At 39.0% G+C, this 16,310-nt stretch overlaps 1 protein-coding gene across 46 annotated transcripts in view; it reads left to right on the top strand.

Moving 5' to 3' along the window:
• Nucleotides 1–16,310, top strand: part of STAU1 (staufen double-stranded RNA binding protein 1) — a 56,105-nt gene that overhangs the window by 3,139 nt on the left and 36,656 nt on the right. For 31 of the 46 annotated variants that reach the window (XR_014073105.1, XR_014073103.1, XM_081556874.1 and 28 more), the window contains 2 exons: nucleotides 6,902–6,972; nucleotides 15,136–15,424. The exons of 4 other annotated variants lie outside the window; for them this stretch is intronic. Coding sequence is in view for 22 of the 42 variants with exons in the window: in XM_081556874.1 (XP_081413000.1) it covers nucleotides 15,220–15,424 (205 nt within the window). In the remaining 20 variants the exon portion in view is untranslated. Of the gene's footprint in view, nucleotides 1–1,450; nucleotides 1,571–6,873; nucleotides 6,973–15,135; nucleotides 15,425–16,310 lie in introns of those variants that run through there. 11 more of the 46 variants (XM_081556896.1, XM_081556889.1, XM_081556898.1 and 8 more) reach the window with 2 other exon arrangements.

Below are 16,310 nucleotides of genomic sequence, written 5' to 3'. Positions count from 1 at the left end.
TCGTTATTTCAATTGTTCAAATTTGCTTTTGAGCTTAATTAGTTCATTTACTTGTTAGTTACTACAACCTAGGAGATGAGCAGGAATATGCCTGCCTCTTAAAATTAGGGAGGGGGGAAACCCAACCATTTTGATATCTAAGAAAGGACATAAAATATAGTTTATTTTTTTTAAATGCTTAGTGCTTCCCAGTAGGCGTTAAGTAAAACTTTTAAATATTTGTAATTGTTACCGTTTGTTCAGACTAAAGTGCTCGCTTTTAAGATTCGGCCAGAAAGCCTATTTTATATACAGATTATCTTAAGTTTAGTAATGAGCATAACTCGTGGAGCTTCCCCCCCTCCGATTCTGAAGTCTAAACCATTAGCATTCTGGATATAACTATTAAACATGGACTATACCGTGCTGCTTTATACGGAGTTTCTCTCCAGTAAGGCGACGGTGGGAGGAGGCCTAGGGTGGGTCTCAGCTTGTGGGGCAATTTTCTCTGATGTGCTTTGACTGGATGGAGTGAGAAAGAGTGAAATTCACCAGCAGAAAGATGAAACTTTCATGAAAAGGGTATCGTTCTGTAGGATGTCATATATTAATACTAGAAGCCTAGTTTATGAATCTCCAAACTGGATCATATTTGATGTCCTGCTTAGTAACAAAGAATTGCTCAATTTGGGGAAACATAAATTTCTCTCCCTCAAATGAGAGCTTTTGGAGTTGCTTTATTTCTGTCAGAATAGGATTTGGGGGCCTTCGAAATTATTTAGAGAGCTTTTGTTTCACTTATATATGTATATGTGTTATATACGTGTGTTCATTGAATTGTTGTGTAAAATTACTTTTTCAATCAGAAAAGTTCACCAGCTACTGTTGTTAAGTTATACTGGTGCAGATTCACCTAAAAAAAAGTTTAGAGGATTTTATAGCATATTTTTATTTCACATTAGATCTATAACAGATTGTTTCAGATTAACTTCTTGTGACAGAGACCTTTGTGGTCAAAATGCTTCTGGTGTAATTTTCTGCATGGGCTTTTCCTTAAACGCTTGGTTTTGACCAGGTTTTATTTATGCTGTTCCAAAAAATATAATTTATACATTGAACCATGAGAAGACATTTTAGTTGCTATGGTTATTTTTCCCTAACATTTTGTTATGAAATTTTTCACACTATAACAGAGTTTGAAGAATTTCAGTGTACACCTCTGTATTTACCACCTACTTTCTGCCATTATTTTACTATATTTGCTTTATCACGTGTCATTTCTGTCTTATCTCTTTTAATTCATTAATCTGCTTTATTTTCAGTACATTTCCAAGTAAATTATAACATCAGCACACAGCATGATTGTCTACCAGAGTTAATCTTAAATTGAGACAATTTTACAAGGTATTCCTTGATCCTGAAAGCCAAGAGCTTTGTTGACTTTTGTTTCCAAATTTTATTTTGATTACAGAACTCTTTGCTTAATTTTTTTGGCTGCACTGTGCAGCATGTGGAACGTCCCTGACCAGGGATCGAACCTGTGCCCCCTGCAGTAGAAGCCCAGAATCTTAACCTTTGGACCACCAGGGAAGTCCCAGAACTTTGCTTTCTAAAGGGAATTGTTTTAAGGACTTTTTGCATGAAGATGTGCTTATCCATGTTTCAAGTATTGTAAAGTTTGAATAATGTTGATCAGATCCTTTCTTCTCACATAAGGAGATAATAAGATTATAAATATGCAGCTATGTTGATCTTAACAAATGCTGCCAGATGGATGGCTTGGATATATTTTGCTGACAGCTTCATGCTCTGAACTAAAAAATGCTCTGAACTATCAAAGAGAATTATTTATTTTAATAAAATGGTAGAATGAGGAAATTACTGCCAATAGCTTGTTTATTTTTTAAAATATGTACATTTCCATAGTAGTGAATAAGGCTAATGTAAAGTGATTTGTGTCACCAGATAAATGGAGGTAGAAGCAAACTCTCTTCAGACTTAATTATATTTTCTGAAATAACACATGTTCAATTGTTAAAGGAGTATATTCAGGGGACTCCCTCAAAGTATATTTACTGAAAACAAAAGTAGGAAAATCTATCCAAGGATATATTTGCTTTCAATTAAAAATTGATCTTCTCAATATCGAATCTGTAGCCCATCTGCTTCTGTTTAAACTGGAATCTAATTTGGAAAAGTGTGATGACTTTGTGAGTTTTTAACAGTAATGAAAGCAAAACAGAAAATTGTTTTATCATATAATAGAGGTCATAATTATCTTAGAGGCCTTTTGAAATGTCTACTCAACTACAAAGTCTAAGAAAACCTATTTAAGTGCCCTGGGGTCTTTTCCCAAAATGAAAATGGTTGCTCATCAGATTGTCTACCTGAGGTATCGGTACAGTTGGTTACCCAGTGAGTGTGGGTTGATTTTAATCACCATGTCTTTACTTCCATTAAAAAAAAATTTTTTTTTTACAAGTGGTATGTAACTGTAAGTTTATATTTATAGATGTTTTATGACTGAGGACAGGATCAGTGAATTTGCTGGATAATAATATTTGCTACTATTTATTGAGCTCTTACCATGTGCCAGGTTAGGATTACAGGGTGAGAGTTACTTGATGCAGCAAAGGAATCTGAAAGGTCAGATTGAATTTATTTAATAATATAAAAGCTGCTGTTCATTGAGCTCTTCCTTTGTGCTAGAGGTTGAAGTGGATGCTTTATGTTGTATTTCTGATCCTCCTGAGCTGTCTTTGCAGTGAAGGGTCATAATAGCTAAGGTGCTGAGGTCTGTCCGGGAGGCCCAGTTACTGGAGCGGGTCCTGAGCTCTTTCTACTGAGCTACACCGTCTCTCATTATTCTCAGGTGCTTTTTGTTTAGGATAATTTATTCTGCGTGTCCACGGTGCTTTCTTCCCAGTTCTCTCACCCACGGCAGTTAGGATGAATTTTGTTCACTAAGGCTTTATACCAATTTGGGAAAAAGTCTGGCTCAGTAATACTCAGTCTTTTAAATGAATGCTGTGTCATTTCCTTGAAGTAGCTTGGATTTACAGTTACCTTTTATTTGTTGTGATAGATTGCTCCAGTCAACTTAAACTGTTAGGCTGATTCAAAGGTTGAGGGTAGGGCTTAGAATTAGAAGTAATGGGGAGGAGGAGGTTTCATTAGCCTTTGTGTTGAAGGGTGCTTTTCCCTAAATTATTGCTGTAATCCCCCTTCATGAAGTTTATTATAAATGATTGATTAATTGTAGACAAGATTGTTGCTAAGAAAACTAGTTTCTTTAGAATCACGTTATTCTGCTTTATTGGAAATGAGTTAACTAAGCCTCTAACTTTATAGGGCTGTTGCCCTCTTTGGTTCCCAGCCATTTCTAACATTCATTTCCTGGCTGACTGTACTCAGAATGTTTATTGTAACTTTCTGTTTGGTATTGGACTGCCTCTTAAACAGTTTCTTTTTTACTTTCTTTGAATTGATGATCCCCTGAAGGAGAAGCCTTTTTGGTTCTCCAGCTCTGCAGTCACTGTCCCTTACGGCTAGTCTTAAAAGGCTAGATCAGTGAAGCTAAGTGTGCCTTTGGTTTTGGGGTTTTAGTGAGATGGTGTTTGAGTTTCCATTCTGTGTTTAATCTCAACCAAGGTGTTGTAAATGTGTCTCATTAATCAGGAAAAGGTGTTGGAAATAGGTCTTTTCTGGGAAGGGAGTGAGCAGATAATGCTTCTTGAGTGGTTACTGTACTAGCTCCTCTCAGGCAGGAGCTTACCTAGATCTTGTCTAATTCTCACACATTTTTTCTTTTTGAAGTCCATGCTTTCTATAGGTTAAAATTAACTGAGGCATGAACTTTCTACCCTTGCAGATTCCATCCTTATACAAATAGGGCCACAGTCTGCCATTGCCATTGTGATTTGGTACAAAATGCTAGGCGGTCCTTTCCTGTCAGTAGAGAATTTATATGTGATGATAAGTCTGATTATTCTTGGAGGCTTATGTTCTTTGTTGCAAAGTTTAACCTGCTCATTGATGCTCCATGACACTTGACCCAGATGACAGTCAAATTTGGTCAGGTAAATCAGTTTCCTTTTGGTTTGTAGTAGAATGAACCTTCAGAGTCTGGAAGTTAGAGGATGATTGCTTCAGGGAACTGTTTTTCCCTGTTAACTCAGAATTTATTAAATACCAAATAAAAAAGAATAAAGTAAAACAATTTTTTTGGAGGAAATAAGGTTGTTTTTAAGTTTGTGACAATCTTTTTTTGCCCTGTTACAAGGCATGTGAGAGCTTAGTTTCCCAACCAGGGATTAAATCCACGCCCCCTGCAGTGGAAGTGTGGACTCTTACCCCCTGGACCCCCAGGAAAGTCCTGTGTATTTTTTTTCTTTCTCAAATTATGTATCTTAAACATAATTTATTAGTATTACAATGTTGGTTACTGTGTACCCTAAGAAAGTGATGTTAAACAGCTGACTTTGGTGTGATATGTCATTGTTTACAAGCATTTCACCTACATTACCAGTTAATCCACCCAGGAATAATATGATTATGGTTTATTAATCATATGGAATTGGTGGCAGTAACCCTGTTTAACATATTAAAAGGTTGAGCCTACAGAGTAAGTTGCTTAGGGTGATTCAGCTGAGCACCAGAGTTGGGACCCAGACTCAGATCCCCAGTCAAGAGCTTTCTTGGCCACTCCTTCTGGGTCCGCCTGCCCTCAACGCCTTGAAGGTGCACTAGCCTTTGTTTACCAAATAAAATTCTGAGCTGTAATCAAGCTGTTGAAAAAGTTTTCTGTGCCTCCCCCTAACTGCCGTGTAATAGCTAGTTTGCCCTTATCTTACATCAGTGTCTTGCAGCCAAGGTGCCTTTTATGTTTTGTTGTGTCTTCTTTAGTGATGAGGTAATGTGTATTACAAATGATGTTACTACTAATTAAAATGCTACTGTAAATTATTTAAATTTGTGTTGGGTTCAAGGTTGTTCCTGTGCAAATGTGGATTCCGTGAGGACAGGAACTGCATCTTATTTGTGTACTCCTCTCTCCCTAGTGCCCAGAATAGTGCCTGCAATGTAGTAGGTGTTCAGTAATTACTTGTTGAGTGAATACAACAGTGAATTTAATTCACTCTCTTGCATTCTAGTGTGTTTCTTGAGTGGGAAAGAAAGGGAGTTGGGCTTAACCTGTAGTCTCTGCTGCTTCTTGGAGTGAGTGCTATAAACATACACTGGTAATAACCATGATGGCTTTGGAAATGGTTGGGGATTTAAAGAAAAAGTTGGCTCATGGAAATGTGAATGTGTATGTGAACCTCAGCTATCACTTACGCATGTTGAGACATTTGAAATCCAAGTGGTTGTAGACTGCCCTCCCCCTCACCCCCATTTTCCTTGCTGTTAAGTTGCTGGCAGTTGTTTCTCACTGTTGTCTGAATCTGTTAATAGCAGCTGCTTTATTCCATTTAAATTTGTAAAAAATTAATTTATTTGGCTGTGCTACTTCTTAGTTGGAGCATGCAGGACCTTTCATTGAAATGTGTGAATTCTTAGTGGAGGCATGTGGGATCTAGTTTTCCAACCAGGGATCAAACCCAGGGCTTCTGGATTGGGAGCACGGAGTCCCAGCCACTGACTGGACTACCAGGAAAATCCCCCGTTTTAGTTTTTTTTTGTTTGTTGTTTTTTCCCCCCCCCGTTTTAGTTTTTTAACTTCAGGTTTGGGCTGGAAAACCAAACCTACCAAAAGCATTCAGCTTCGATTTAGATGGGCTTGAATTGAGGAAAGCCCCCACTGACCAAAGGCATGGGCCCTGTTAGGTGGTCTTAGACATCTGTTTGGGCTGTGCACGGGCCTTTCCAGTTTCCAGTCATGCTAGTCTTTGAATGGGCAAGATTCTGTAACAGTGGGGTTCTAGATTGGAAAATTGTTAGTGTAGTATACTATTTATAGAAAGAACTTGGGTTGTTAAAATACTGTAGAACAATTAGAACTCATGATTTTATTTCTGAAATTAGTTGGACAGCAAAGCTACTTTTTATTGCTTATTAATCACAGTAGCAGTGTGAAATTGAAATGAGCAACATTAAAATTATTTTAGGTTGCAAGAATGCAAAAAGCATCTCAAGGTAAGGAATTCTATTTGTTACTGACTATTGACCATTTAAAGAGGAGGAGCTGCTAGGTAAATGAGACTTGGGAGTTTGAGAGTTAAACTCTTATGTTACCTGAAATCCAGTTCTAAAGAATGATTATGATTTTAAATTTACTAGAGGTAATGTGTTTTTTCATATTTTGCAGTTTAATATAAGAGTACTTATGTACAGAGTGCCTTTTTGTAAATTTTCCCATGTAATTGCATTTGCCTCAAGCGTATGGCAAGGACATTTATGTCCTAAAATATTTAACCAGTAGTTAAAAGAGGGGAGCTGCAGATTTAAAAATCAGACTTGTGGTTGGAAAGTATTTTATGTCCGTGTCCTTTTTTTCTTTTTCGGCCACACCATGCAGCTTGCAGGATCTTAGTCCCCCAGTGAGCAATTGATCGAATCTGTGCCCTAGGCACTGAAACAGTGGAGCCCCAGCTGCTGGGCCGCCAGGGAGTTCCCTTGAGTTCCTTTTAAAAAATTAATTTCCGAGGTATTCATAGTTCTCTTAGCAGGAAGTAATGAAGACTTAAAAAGGAAATTTCTATTGTCTCTTACGTTTGTGTCTCTGCAGAGTGCTTTGTACCCGTTTAGTTCCCAGGCAGTTATGTCTTCTGTTAGACGCTCCAGGGTGCTGCTGCAAGCCTTGACATCATGCTTTCAGAAACTTCCCTACTTATAAATTTTTAGTCTCCCCCAAACTTGAGCAATATATATCTTTAAGAAAAAGATCAACTCTAGTAAAGTACCACGCTTTCTTATTTTCCAGGAGTTTCCTAACCACGTAACCTCTCAGAACTGAACCAAAACGACATTGTTGCTGAAGCACTTGTTTTTAAGGTATGCATAATTTGGCTCTATAATTTCATAATCTCTAATGTTTTTGAATTCTTCAGTGATTTGTGTGGCAAATGGCTTTTACTTCTGACTATAATATAGAGAAACAGGAGAAACTTTATGCAGTTTGATTTCTTTTTACTCTTGGGATTTAATTCGAAAGTAAATACAGGGAAAATTGTTGAAATAATGTAAAACCTTCTAGCCAGCCTTACCATGTACTTTAGATGTACAGACATGAAAATTGACCACTGAAGTGGCATTAAACATAGCATCTTGGTTATAGAAACTTTATTTAGTTTGCCTTTGATTTAGAGATTTATTTAGAGGTTTGCCTTTGATTTTTGCTAAACTTGATTTTCAGGCTAGTGGGAATAATTCAACATCGTTTTCTATTATGAATGAAAACAAGTTGCATTTCTCACTGGCTGCTTTTGATCATCTCAACCAAAAAAGGTTTACAGTTAGCGTGTTCAGGATTTTACGGTCCTTGATCAGGACACTGCAGAACACGCTGCAAGCACTGATGCTGCTTGGTGCTCTGTAGCACTCTCCCTCTAAGAGCTGCAAGCCCATCGTCACACCCTCTCTCTGAGGTGGTGATTAGTAGACAAGTGAACTCTTGCTTTCCTTGGGAATGAGGAAATTGATGCAAAAGAAACTAAGAGAAGTTATACAAAGTCCGGGAAAAGGATATAGATGCACTCATCACACTGAATTTGTAAAGTGCTTTCCTTTTCAAAGAACTGCGCAACTGCCAGGGTGCCTCAGGATTCCTTCAGGGTTGTAGCTTTCAGATCACTGCAACTGAGGCTTTGTCAGAGCCTGTATGTGGTGCTTTGGGCAAACTGAGGAAGCAAGCAATGGATTGCCAGGAGTTGGACATATAATTGCTGTCTGAGTTAGAAGTAGAACTGAAAGATACAACTGAAAGGTTTGATCTGATTTAACATTGTTGGTTGCTACTTAGTGGCAAAGGGCTTAGTGGCTCAGTGGCTAAAGTGGCTCAGTGGTAAAGAATCCGCTTACCAATGCAGGAGACGCGGGTTCAATCCCTGGGTCGAGAAGGTCCCCTGGAGAAGGAAATGGCAACCCACTTCAGTATTCTTGCCTGGGAAATTACATGGTCAGAGAAGCCTGGTGGGCTGCAGCCTATGAAGTTACAAAGAGTTGGACACAACTGAGCACACACACGTAGCAGCAAGGCTGGTTTCTTAGAAACTAAGTCTTGGCACTGGTCCGTTTTGCCTGAAGATGATGGTAAATGCTGTTGTGTTTCTAGGTAGATGGCACAGGGCTACAGTCTACAATTTCTCTGAAAGGAACAGCCAATTAACGGAGTTGAACCAAGCCCCTTCTTATTCAAGATACAGTGCACAGTACTACTCTTAAAAATCTCCAGCAAATCACAGATGGATATTCATTTTGATTTAAAAACATTTCCATTTTGGGAGTGCCCTGGTGGTCCAGTGGTTAGAATTACTCGCTTTCACTACTGAGGGTCCAGTTCAGTTGCTGGTCGGTGAACTATATAAGATCCCACAAATTGTGCTGCATGGCCAAAAGAAATACCAACCTCCCAAACCCACTTCTGTATTTACAAAAATAATGTGTTTGTGTTATTTTTAAGAGTTCTCCTAGAAGAAGGGAGAGGGGGGGATCTTGATAAGCTTTCAAGCCTAGAAAAGAAAGATTTGCAACTTGCTAGGCTGCAGAAGGAAATCTTTTTTTTTTTTCACTTTAGGGTATGGTATGGTGTGATAGCTTTTCTATGATGAACAATTAATAATGAATTCTCTTTTGGGAAGTATTTCTTTAAATGGACTACCCAATGGTTACATTTGTGTGGAAAGAAAGTTGTCCATTGCCCACGTGGCATTGGGCCAGCTGTGTGAGGGGGCTGCAGTCAGGCACTTGTATTGGATGCAAAGGTCTTGACTAGTCTGGGTTGTTTCCAGGCATTATTTTTGGCTCACTTTATTGTCTTGCAAGTGATTGTTCCTCAGCATGGCTGTTTGTCCTGTGTCTTTCTCCTGGGCACCAAGTACACTGTGGTCTCTTTTTTTTTCCTCTTAAGTAGTTCAGTCATATTTCTTTTGAAGAACCTTTTATTATTATGTGATTTGATATGTGGGCCTGCTGTTGACCGTTATTTGCTTGGCTTTGACATTGTCTTTTTGGAAATGGTTATGTAGGATGATGAGGACTGCCGTGTCTCTGTGCTTCTGGTGCTGTGCCTGCGGGTGTTTGGATGACCTTCGGAGTCAGTGAACTGCTGCTTTCAGCGGCCAGGGGGTGGAGGGTGCTGGTGGGGGGAGGTGAAGGTGGGGTGATGTGGTGGTTGGGGGAGTGAGTGAAGTTGCAGAAAACTGGATAACCTCATTGCAGCTAGAACGGTGTCTGCAGAAGGACCTTGGAAGTAACCTGTTGGATGTAAGGGAATGATATGGATATTTTAGGTATATTTCAAGACTTTTATTGGAGAAGGAAATGGCAACCCATTCCAGTATTCTTGCCTGGAGAATCCTGTGGACAGAGGAGCCTGGTGGGCTGCTGTCCATAGGGTCGCATAGAGTTGGACACAACTGAAGCGACTTAGTATGCATGCATGCGTTGGAGAAGGAAATGGCGACCCACTCCAGTATCCTTGCCTGGAGAATCCCAGGGATGGAGGAGCCTGGTGGGCTGCTGTCTGTGGGGTCGCACAGAGTCGGACATGACTGAAGCGACTTAGCAGCAGCAGCAGCAAGACTTTTATAGGAAAAGTGGTTTGTTCCTTAACTTTTTGGTGTTGACAAAGTTTCTCTGAGAGTGAAGCCTCTCAGTAGCTGTAGAGAACAGATTAATAGATGTACAGTTGGTTGCTTAAAGAGCTCTTCTTGTGTCTTTGAGGAAAAGTTTAACAAGTAGTTTCTAGCACTTGAGAATGTACAGTCTGCCATAAAAGAGTTCACATGTAGTAGAGGCTTAATAGATTCTGTTGAATAGTGAATAAATGTATCCTAAAATTGCTGTTGGTACTGCTAAAGTTCTGTCATGGTGAAGCACAGATCCTTCATATCTGTGTACCCGTACTATGTAAGACATATTAGGTTGGTACAGAAGTAATTGTGGTTTTGGACCATGAATTTTAAATCATTATAACTAGGCTCAAACACATCTTTATTACTCAAAGTAGGGATCATTACAACCAACATACTTTTGTCAATGAGAAATAAGTTAGTTTATTCCTGTAGCATAAAAATCCGTGCTTCAGGATTTGACAAACTCTTGGAAACCATTTTCTGCCTCCTGGTTGTGGAAGCGTTTTTCCCTGCAAACAGTTGTCGAGATGATGGAAGAAGTGGTAGTCGTTTGGTGAGAGGTCAGGTGAATATGACGGAAGAGGCAAAACTTTGTAGCCCATTTCGTTCAACTTTTGAAGTGTTGGTTTGTGCGACATGCGATTGGACGTTGTGGCAAAGAATTGGGCCCTTTCTGTTGACCAATACCAGCTCCTGGCATTGCAGATTTTGGTGCATCTCATCAATTTGCTGAGCATACTTCTCAGATGTAATGATTCAGAAAGCTGTAGTGGATCAGACAGGGAGCAGACCACCAAACAGTGACCATGACGTTTCTCTGGTGCAACATGGACTTTGGGAAGTGCTTTGGAGCTTTTTCTCAGTCCGGCCACTGAGCTGGTCGTCGCCAGTTGTCATATAAAATCCACTTTCCGTCGCACGTCACAATCTGATCGAGAGATGGTTTGTTGTTGTTGGCGTAGAGCAAGAGAAGATGACACTTCAGAAGGATATTTTTTTTTTTGATTTCTGGTCAGCTCACGAGGCACCCACTTACTGAGTTTTTCGCCCTTCCAATTTGCTTCAAAGGCTGAACGGCTGTAGATGGTAGACGTTGAGTTCTTTGCAACCTCTTGTGTAGTTATAAGAGGGTCAGCTTTGATGATTTCTCTCAGTTGGTCGTTGTCAACTTCTGATGGCTGTCCACTACACTCATCTTCAAGACTCTCATCTCCTTTGCAAAACTTCTTGAACCATCACTACATTGTACGTTCATTAGCAGTTCCTGGGCCAAATGCGTTGTTGATGTTGTGAGTTGTCTCCACTGCTTTACAACTCATTTTGAACTTGAATTAAAAACTTGCTGGAATTTGCTGTTTGTCTGATATCATTTCCGTAGTCTAAAGTAAATATAAAATAAATAGCAAGTAATGTCATTAGTAAAAAAAAAAAATAAAGTGAGAAATGTGCATTAAAATGATATATTAATACAACATAACCACATTTAAGGATGTATTTCCAGTATCAATTGGCAGAGTTCAACAGTGCAAAATCGCAGTTACTTTTGCACCAACCTAATAATAAAGGCAAGAAGGGGAAACATTTAGTGCGGTGTTTTGGCTCTCAAAAGCTTATCCAGAATTGGGATGACTTTTTTCTTTTCTTTTTCTTTCCTTCCTTCCTTTTTTTGAAAAACACATCTTGTTTGGAAACATCACTTATTACCAAGGGGAATGATGTGTTGATTGCACAAAAATATGGACACTTTATTATGTTACGTGTTAATCCTGTTAAAAAATGGATATTAGTAATAGAAGTGATGTTTTCCCATAATTGATGATGTAGGTGTTTCATACTGCAGCAATTTAGCAGTCTGTTAGTTGAAAGTGGTTAGTACTAAGCAGTACTGTAGGTGGTTCTGTAAACTGTTTCTAGAAGGATCTGCCTTTTTGTGTATTAAGTCACTCAGGCTGTGCACTCAGTATGGCCCAGTTTTGGTAGATTCATTGCTGAGTTAGGAATGTGCATTTTGTGCCTGATCACTTTTTAGCACATCATGTACAATTTTTCAGAATGCTTTTATAGAGTTCATGTGTCCATATTCCCCTTCCTGCAACCCATTAAAAAGTACTTGACACTTGTAAAATGGAAATTGCCAGGTGGGACTGTTTTTTATGAGATTTTTATGTCGCCAGGCCCAAGTTAAGATCTGGGGGGAATTGGAATTAGGAATCTTTAGAAGAGGTACCCATAACTCTTGTCATCTCACCACTCACAATGTTGTAGTCCTTTATTTGCATTCCATAAATTTAGGATTTGAGAATAGGATGAAAATGGTTTCTTGAGTTGGTATCTCAAGCTCCTCAATTAGGGGAAACAACCGGGAACTGAACGGTTCTCATCTGTGCTGGAGGCAGGAGGCAGGGAAGCAGCGCGGCACAGGCTTCACAGTCAGAGCGTTTCCAGCCTCGGGGAAACTGGAGTCTTTGTGTTTTACACTTTTCAACCTAATTTTCCTGTGTGTGAAATACTGTTCTTTTGTAAGAAGACTCTAATAAAGCATTTAAATCTTTTAAGTCCCTAATTTATCTGATGGAAAATAATGCGTATAGACAAGTGTAAAGGAAAATGTAAGTTTTCATGTAAGGATTTAATCTCAGGATGATGTGTTGAGCGAAAGGGTCTTAACTTATGCAGAAATAATATCTCTGAAATTCTTGTGATTCCCCTGAATGCTTCTATGAACTATATGGATGGCAGTAGTGAAAAGCTTTATCTGTAGCTGCCTGACTTCTCTTAGAGGAAGAGCATCTGTTTGGGTAAAATATTAGCCTCAGTATTTCAGAGCCTTTTGAGATGAAAAGGGGGTTTTCTTTTCCTCTCTGAGAAAATAAGCTCCTTCATACATTAGTAAGATTTTATTCTGTGAACGCATATATATGTGCTAGAAATAGCACCCTTGCTCCTCTACCCACTGGATACCAGTAGGTTCTCCCATTTCCCAGATGTGACAGCCAAGTGATGTCTACAGATATTGTCAGATGTCCTTAGGGAGCAAAATTGCCTCTTTAGAATTACTTCTTTAGATTCTCTTTTCAGGCTTAAAGACAGATAGAAAAGTTAAATTAGTAAATGAATTAAAATGAGTACTGTGCTGAATTTTTATTGGTCATATTGCAAACGAAAAAATTATAAAATATAGAGCCTTATTAGGGTTTAAAATATTTTCTATCTGCAGTTTGAACTACTTATTTCAGCCAGTTGTTTGAAAGATATAACTCCTCCAGGTGTACCTGAGGTTAGCATTTTGGGGGCAGTCTTAATTAATATCCTGTTTGTTCCATTTCTCAACTTCTAGCAAACCTATGAATTATGTCTGTCACTGGAAATGCTGGCAGTGGGCCTGCTGTAGAGAACACTAGCCAAAAAAGATCCCTTTGGGCCCGACCCTTTCTAAATGTAGTTCATTCAGTCTCAGACTTTCAAGAGCCACCCAGGGCAGAGTTGGGTTGCTCCTTCTGGGATGCAGGTAGACTCTGGAACAAACACTGTGCTTTTGGCTTATGTTTGGACCTGTGATCTGTGGTTGGTGTTGTGAAGTTGTGAGTGCAGCTTTCAGGGTTTTTTTTTTTTTGCGGAGGAGGGTAGAAAAATGCCCTCAGGACAGAGCTGAGAGACAGGGAGAGAATGAGTAACAGCAGGAGGGGAAGATTGAGAGAGAAATATTTATATTTTGGCAGCTGATTGAACAATGAAGGAAGGTCATAGCTGCCTTCTAAAAGGTTCTGGACTTGTTGCTTGACACTGGCAACTTGTCTACTAAGACCACTACCGAGATCTTCAGTACATCTCCTTTGTTATTTTGTTTTGATTTCAAAAGTAAACAGGGAACAACTGTAATGTTGGAGAATTTTGTTGTGTAAGGTAGTATTTATACCTGTTATTAACCAAAGTCATAGTTTAGCCAAGGTGCTTTTGTTTCTGATTTTTGCCTTATTTTGAGTTTTGTAGTCCTTTTTGCTCTCTGCAAAGGGCTTCCCTGGTGGCTTAGATGGTAAAGAGTCTGCCTGCAGTGCAGGAGACCAGGATTCGATCCCTGGGTCAGGAAGATCTCCTGGAGAAGGAAATGGCAACCTGCTCCAGTATTCTTGCCTGGAAAATCCCATGCACAGGAGCCTGGCAGGCTACGGTCCATAGGGTCATAAAAAGAGTCGGACATGACTGAGCGACCTCGCTTTTTCACTTGGCTCTCCACAAGGAAGGGTATTCCAAGACTTCAAGTAACTTATCTGCCTTGGTCATTCATCTGTTTGTAGAGGTTTGGCTTTCATTAAAAATCATTTTGAGACTTAAAAAGAAAAACTAACAAAAATTACTTTATAGTAGAACTTCTAATTTGTTGGTTTGCTGGTTTCTGCCCTGCTTGGCTTTTTCTGTTCTTTGTTGCTTAATGGTTATTTTTGAGTACTTTTGATTTGCTTAAACATTTTCAGCTTTTTGAATGATGGCCATGAAAATGAGAAGAACTGTCCTTATTTTTGACTTGTGAAGAAATTTAAATGTATTTAGAATTAATGCCTTTGGAACTTACAAGATACAGTAAACAATCTTCTCTGCTCCCCCCACAAGCCACACTAGGAAAATTGTCAGCCTGAGATCTGTTCCTCTCTTCTGCATCTTCTCCACTTTTGCTTTTAATAATAAACATACTATAGAATGCTCTTTGCTATTCTGAGGATCCATGAGCATGGTTGTGGGTGCAACAGTTCTTGTTTGGAATCTGTAAATAAATGAGACTATCGCAAACAAACCTCACAGGAGGACAAAGAGGTCTTTTATCATCATAAGGAAAAAGAAATGGCAAAAGTGAGGAAGTCTTCTCTTTCTTCAGTCAGCCTAAAGGAGAGCTCCAAGTGTGCCAGTCTGAGCACATGGCCTACAAATGGAAGCAATGTTTACATTCACCAATAATGGTGTTACAAACCCAGTTTACTTTCAGTTTCTTATCATTTTGAGCCCAGAAACCTTTACCATATCCCATATTCAGTGGAAAAACTCTTCATGTTTTTAATTTGATATTTTAATGTAGGCTATAGTTTATAATTCTTAATATTCAACAATAAGTATTATTATACCCTGCTGATTCTCTTTGTAAAATGAACATGCAGGGTATGTGGGTATTGTAAGTCATTTTAAAACACTGGGGAAAAAAAAAACTATGAGAAATTCACAAAGCTAGTGAATCTTACTGTACATCACAGTTACAGACAAAACGGGCTGTTTTCATACTTGAGTAGGTGACACCAGTTTTTGACTGAATATTGGCAATTACATATCTCTTCTATAATTTATCTTTTTATTTTCTTTCCCTTACAACTTTCAGGTAGAACTTTAGACTTCATAGCACTGAATTAACCTGCACTGAAAGCTGTTTACCTGCAGTTGTTCACTTTTGTTGAAAGTGACCATGTCTCAAGTTCAAGTGCAAGTTCAGAACCCATCTGCTGCCCTCTCAGGGAGCCAAATACTGAACAGGAACCAGTCTCTTCTCTCACAGCCTTTGATGAGTATTCCTTCTACTGCTAGCTCTCTGCCCTCTGAAAATGCAGGTAGACCTATTCAAAACTCTGCTTTACCCTCTGCATCTATTACATCCACCAGTGCAGCTGCAGGTAAGCGTATGATCCAAGTGTCTTCTGTTTCAAATGTTTTCTTAGCCTGTTTTCTGACCTGATAAGTAGATTGCAGATACAGGGAGCTCTTGCACATTTACCTTGAAGAAGCAGGAGAAAGTATACCGCCCACACTTCTTTATACCACATATAAAACACACTTGACGATATACTGGCTCAATGGAAGCCTTTTACAGACCATTTCAAAGTGTAAGGAAGAAAATTCAAAACCAAACTATAAGGCCTACTCTGTTATAAACTGGTAGCTGGCAGAAAAAAATTGAGCAATAAATACCACTTTGGATATCCATTGTTATATGGGAAAATTCTGCTGTTAAAATGATTTCCCAGAACTGATTTGTAGGTGTAAGTGCCCTTTTTGGAGGTCTGTAAGATTTATCCCAAGCAAGGGGACAGCCAGATTTTGGGACGCAAAAGAATGTGTTGGCATTTGCTAATTTTTATTTTGACTAAGTAAGTTTAAGTTGCCATCCAGAGGTAGTTGAGAAATCACAGAGAGGGCCAATGAGAAATAGAACAAAGCAGCAGAGATGTTTAAAAAGGAAGCCCTCAAATTTGAATATTAGGAAAACAAAAATGAAATAAAAATATCCATGGATCAGAAAAGACTTGCAACCCCTGGGGAAATAACCCTTAAAAACAATATTCTGCTCCCCAAACCTCCCCTCTCCTCCTCCCAAGTTGCAAAGCCTATTAAAGGGGGTGTCTCTATACTGGAGTCACCTTGTAATAAACTCTTGGCAGCCCTTAGTGCCTGACATTTCTCTTGCATTTCCTCCTCCATCCTCTCGTTTCCTTTACTTTGTATCTCTCTTCTTAGAGTTTTAGCTTGTCCCACTCTCAGCTGCACAGAATCTATCATGCT

Source organism: Giraffa tippelskirchi, chromosome 13 (genome assembly GCF_054371585.1).
Source record: "Giraffa tippelskirchi isolate mGirTip1 chromosome 13, T2T-mGirTip1v1.2.pri, whole genome shotgun sequence".
NCBI classification, from domain to species: Eukaryota; Metazoa; Chordata; class Mammalia; order Artiodactyla; family Giraffidae; genus Giraffa; species Giraffa tippelskirchi.
Note: the sequence above shows the minus strand (reverse complement) of the source record. Positions and strands in the feature narration are given on the sequence as shown.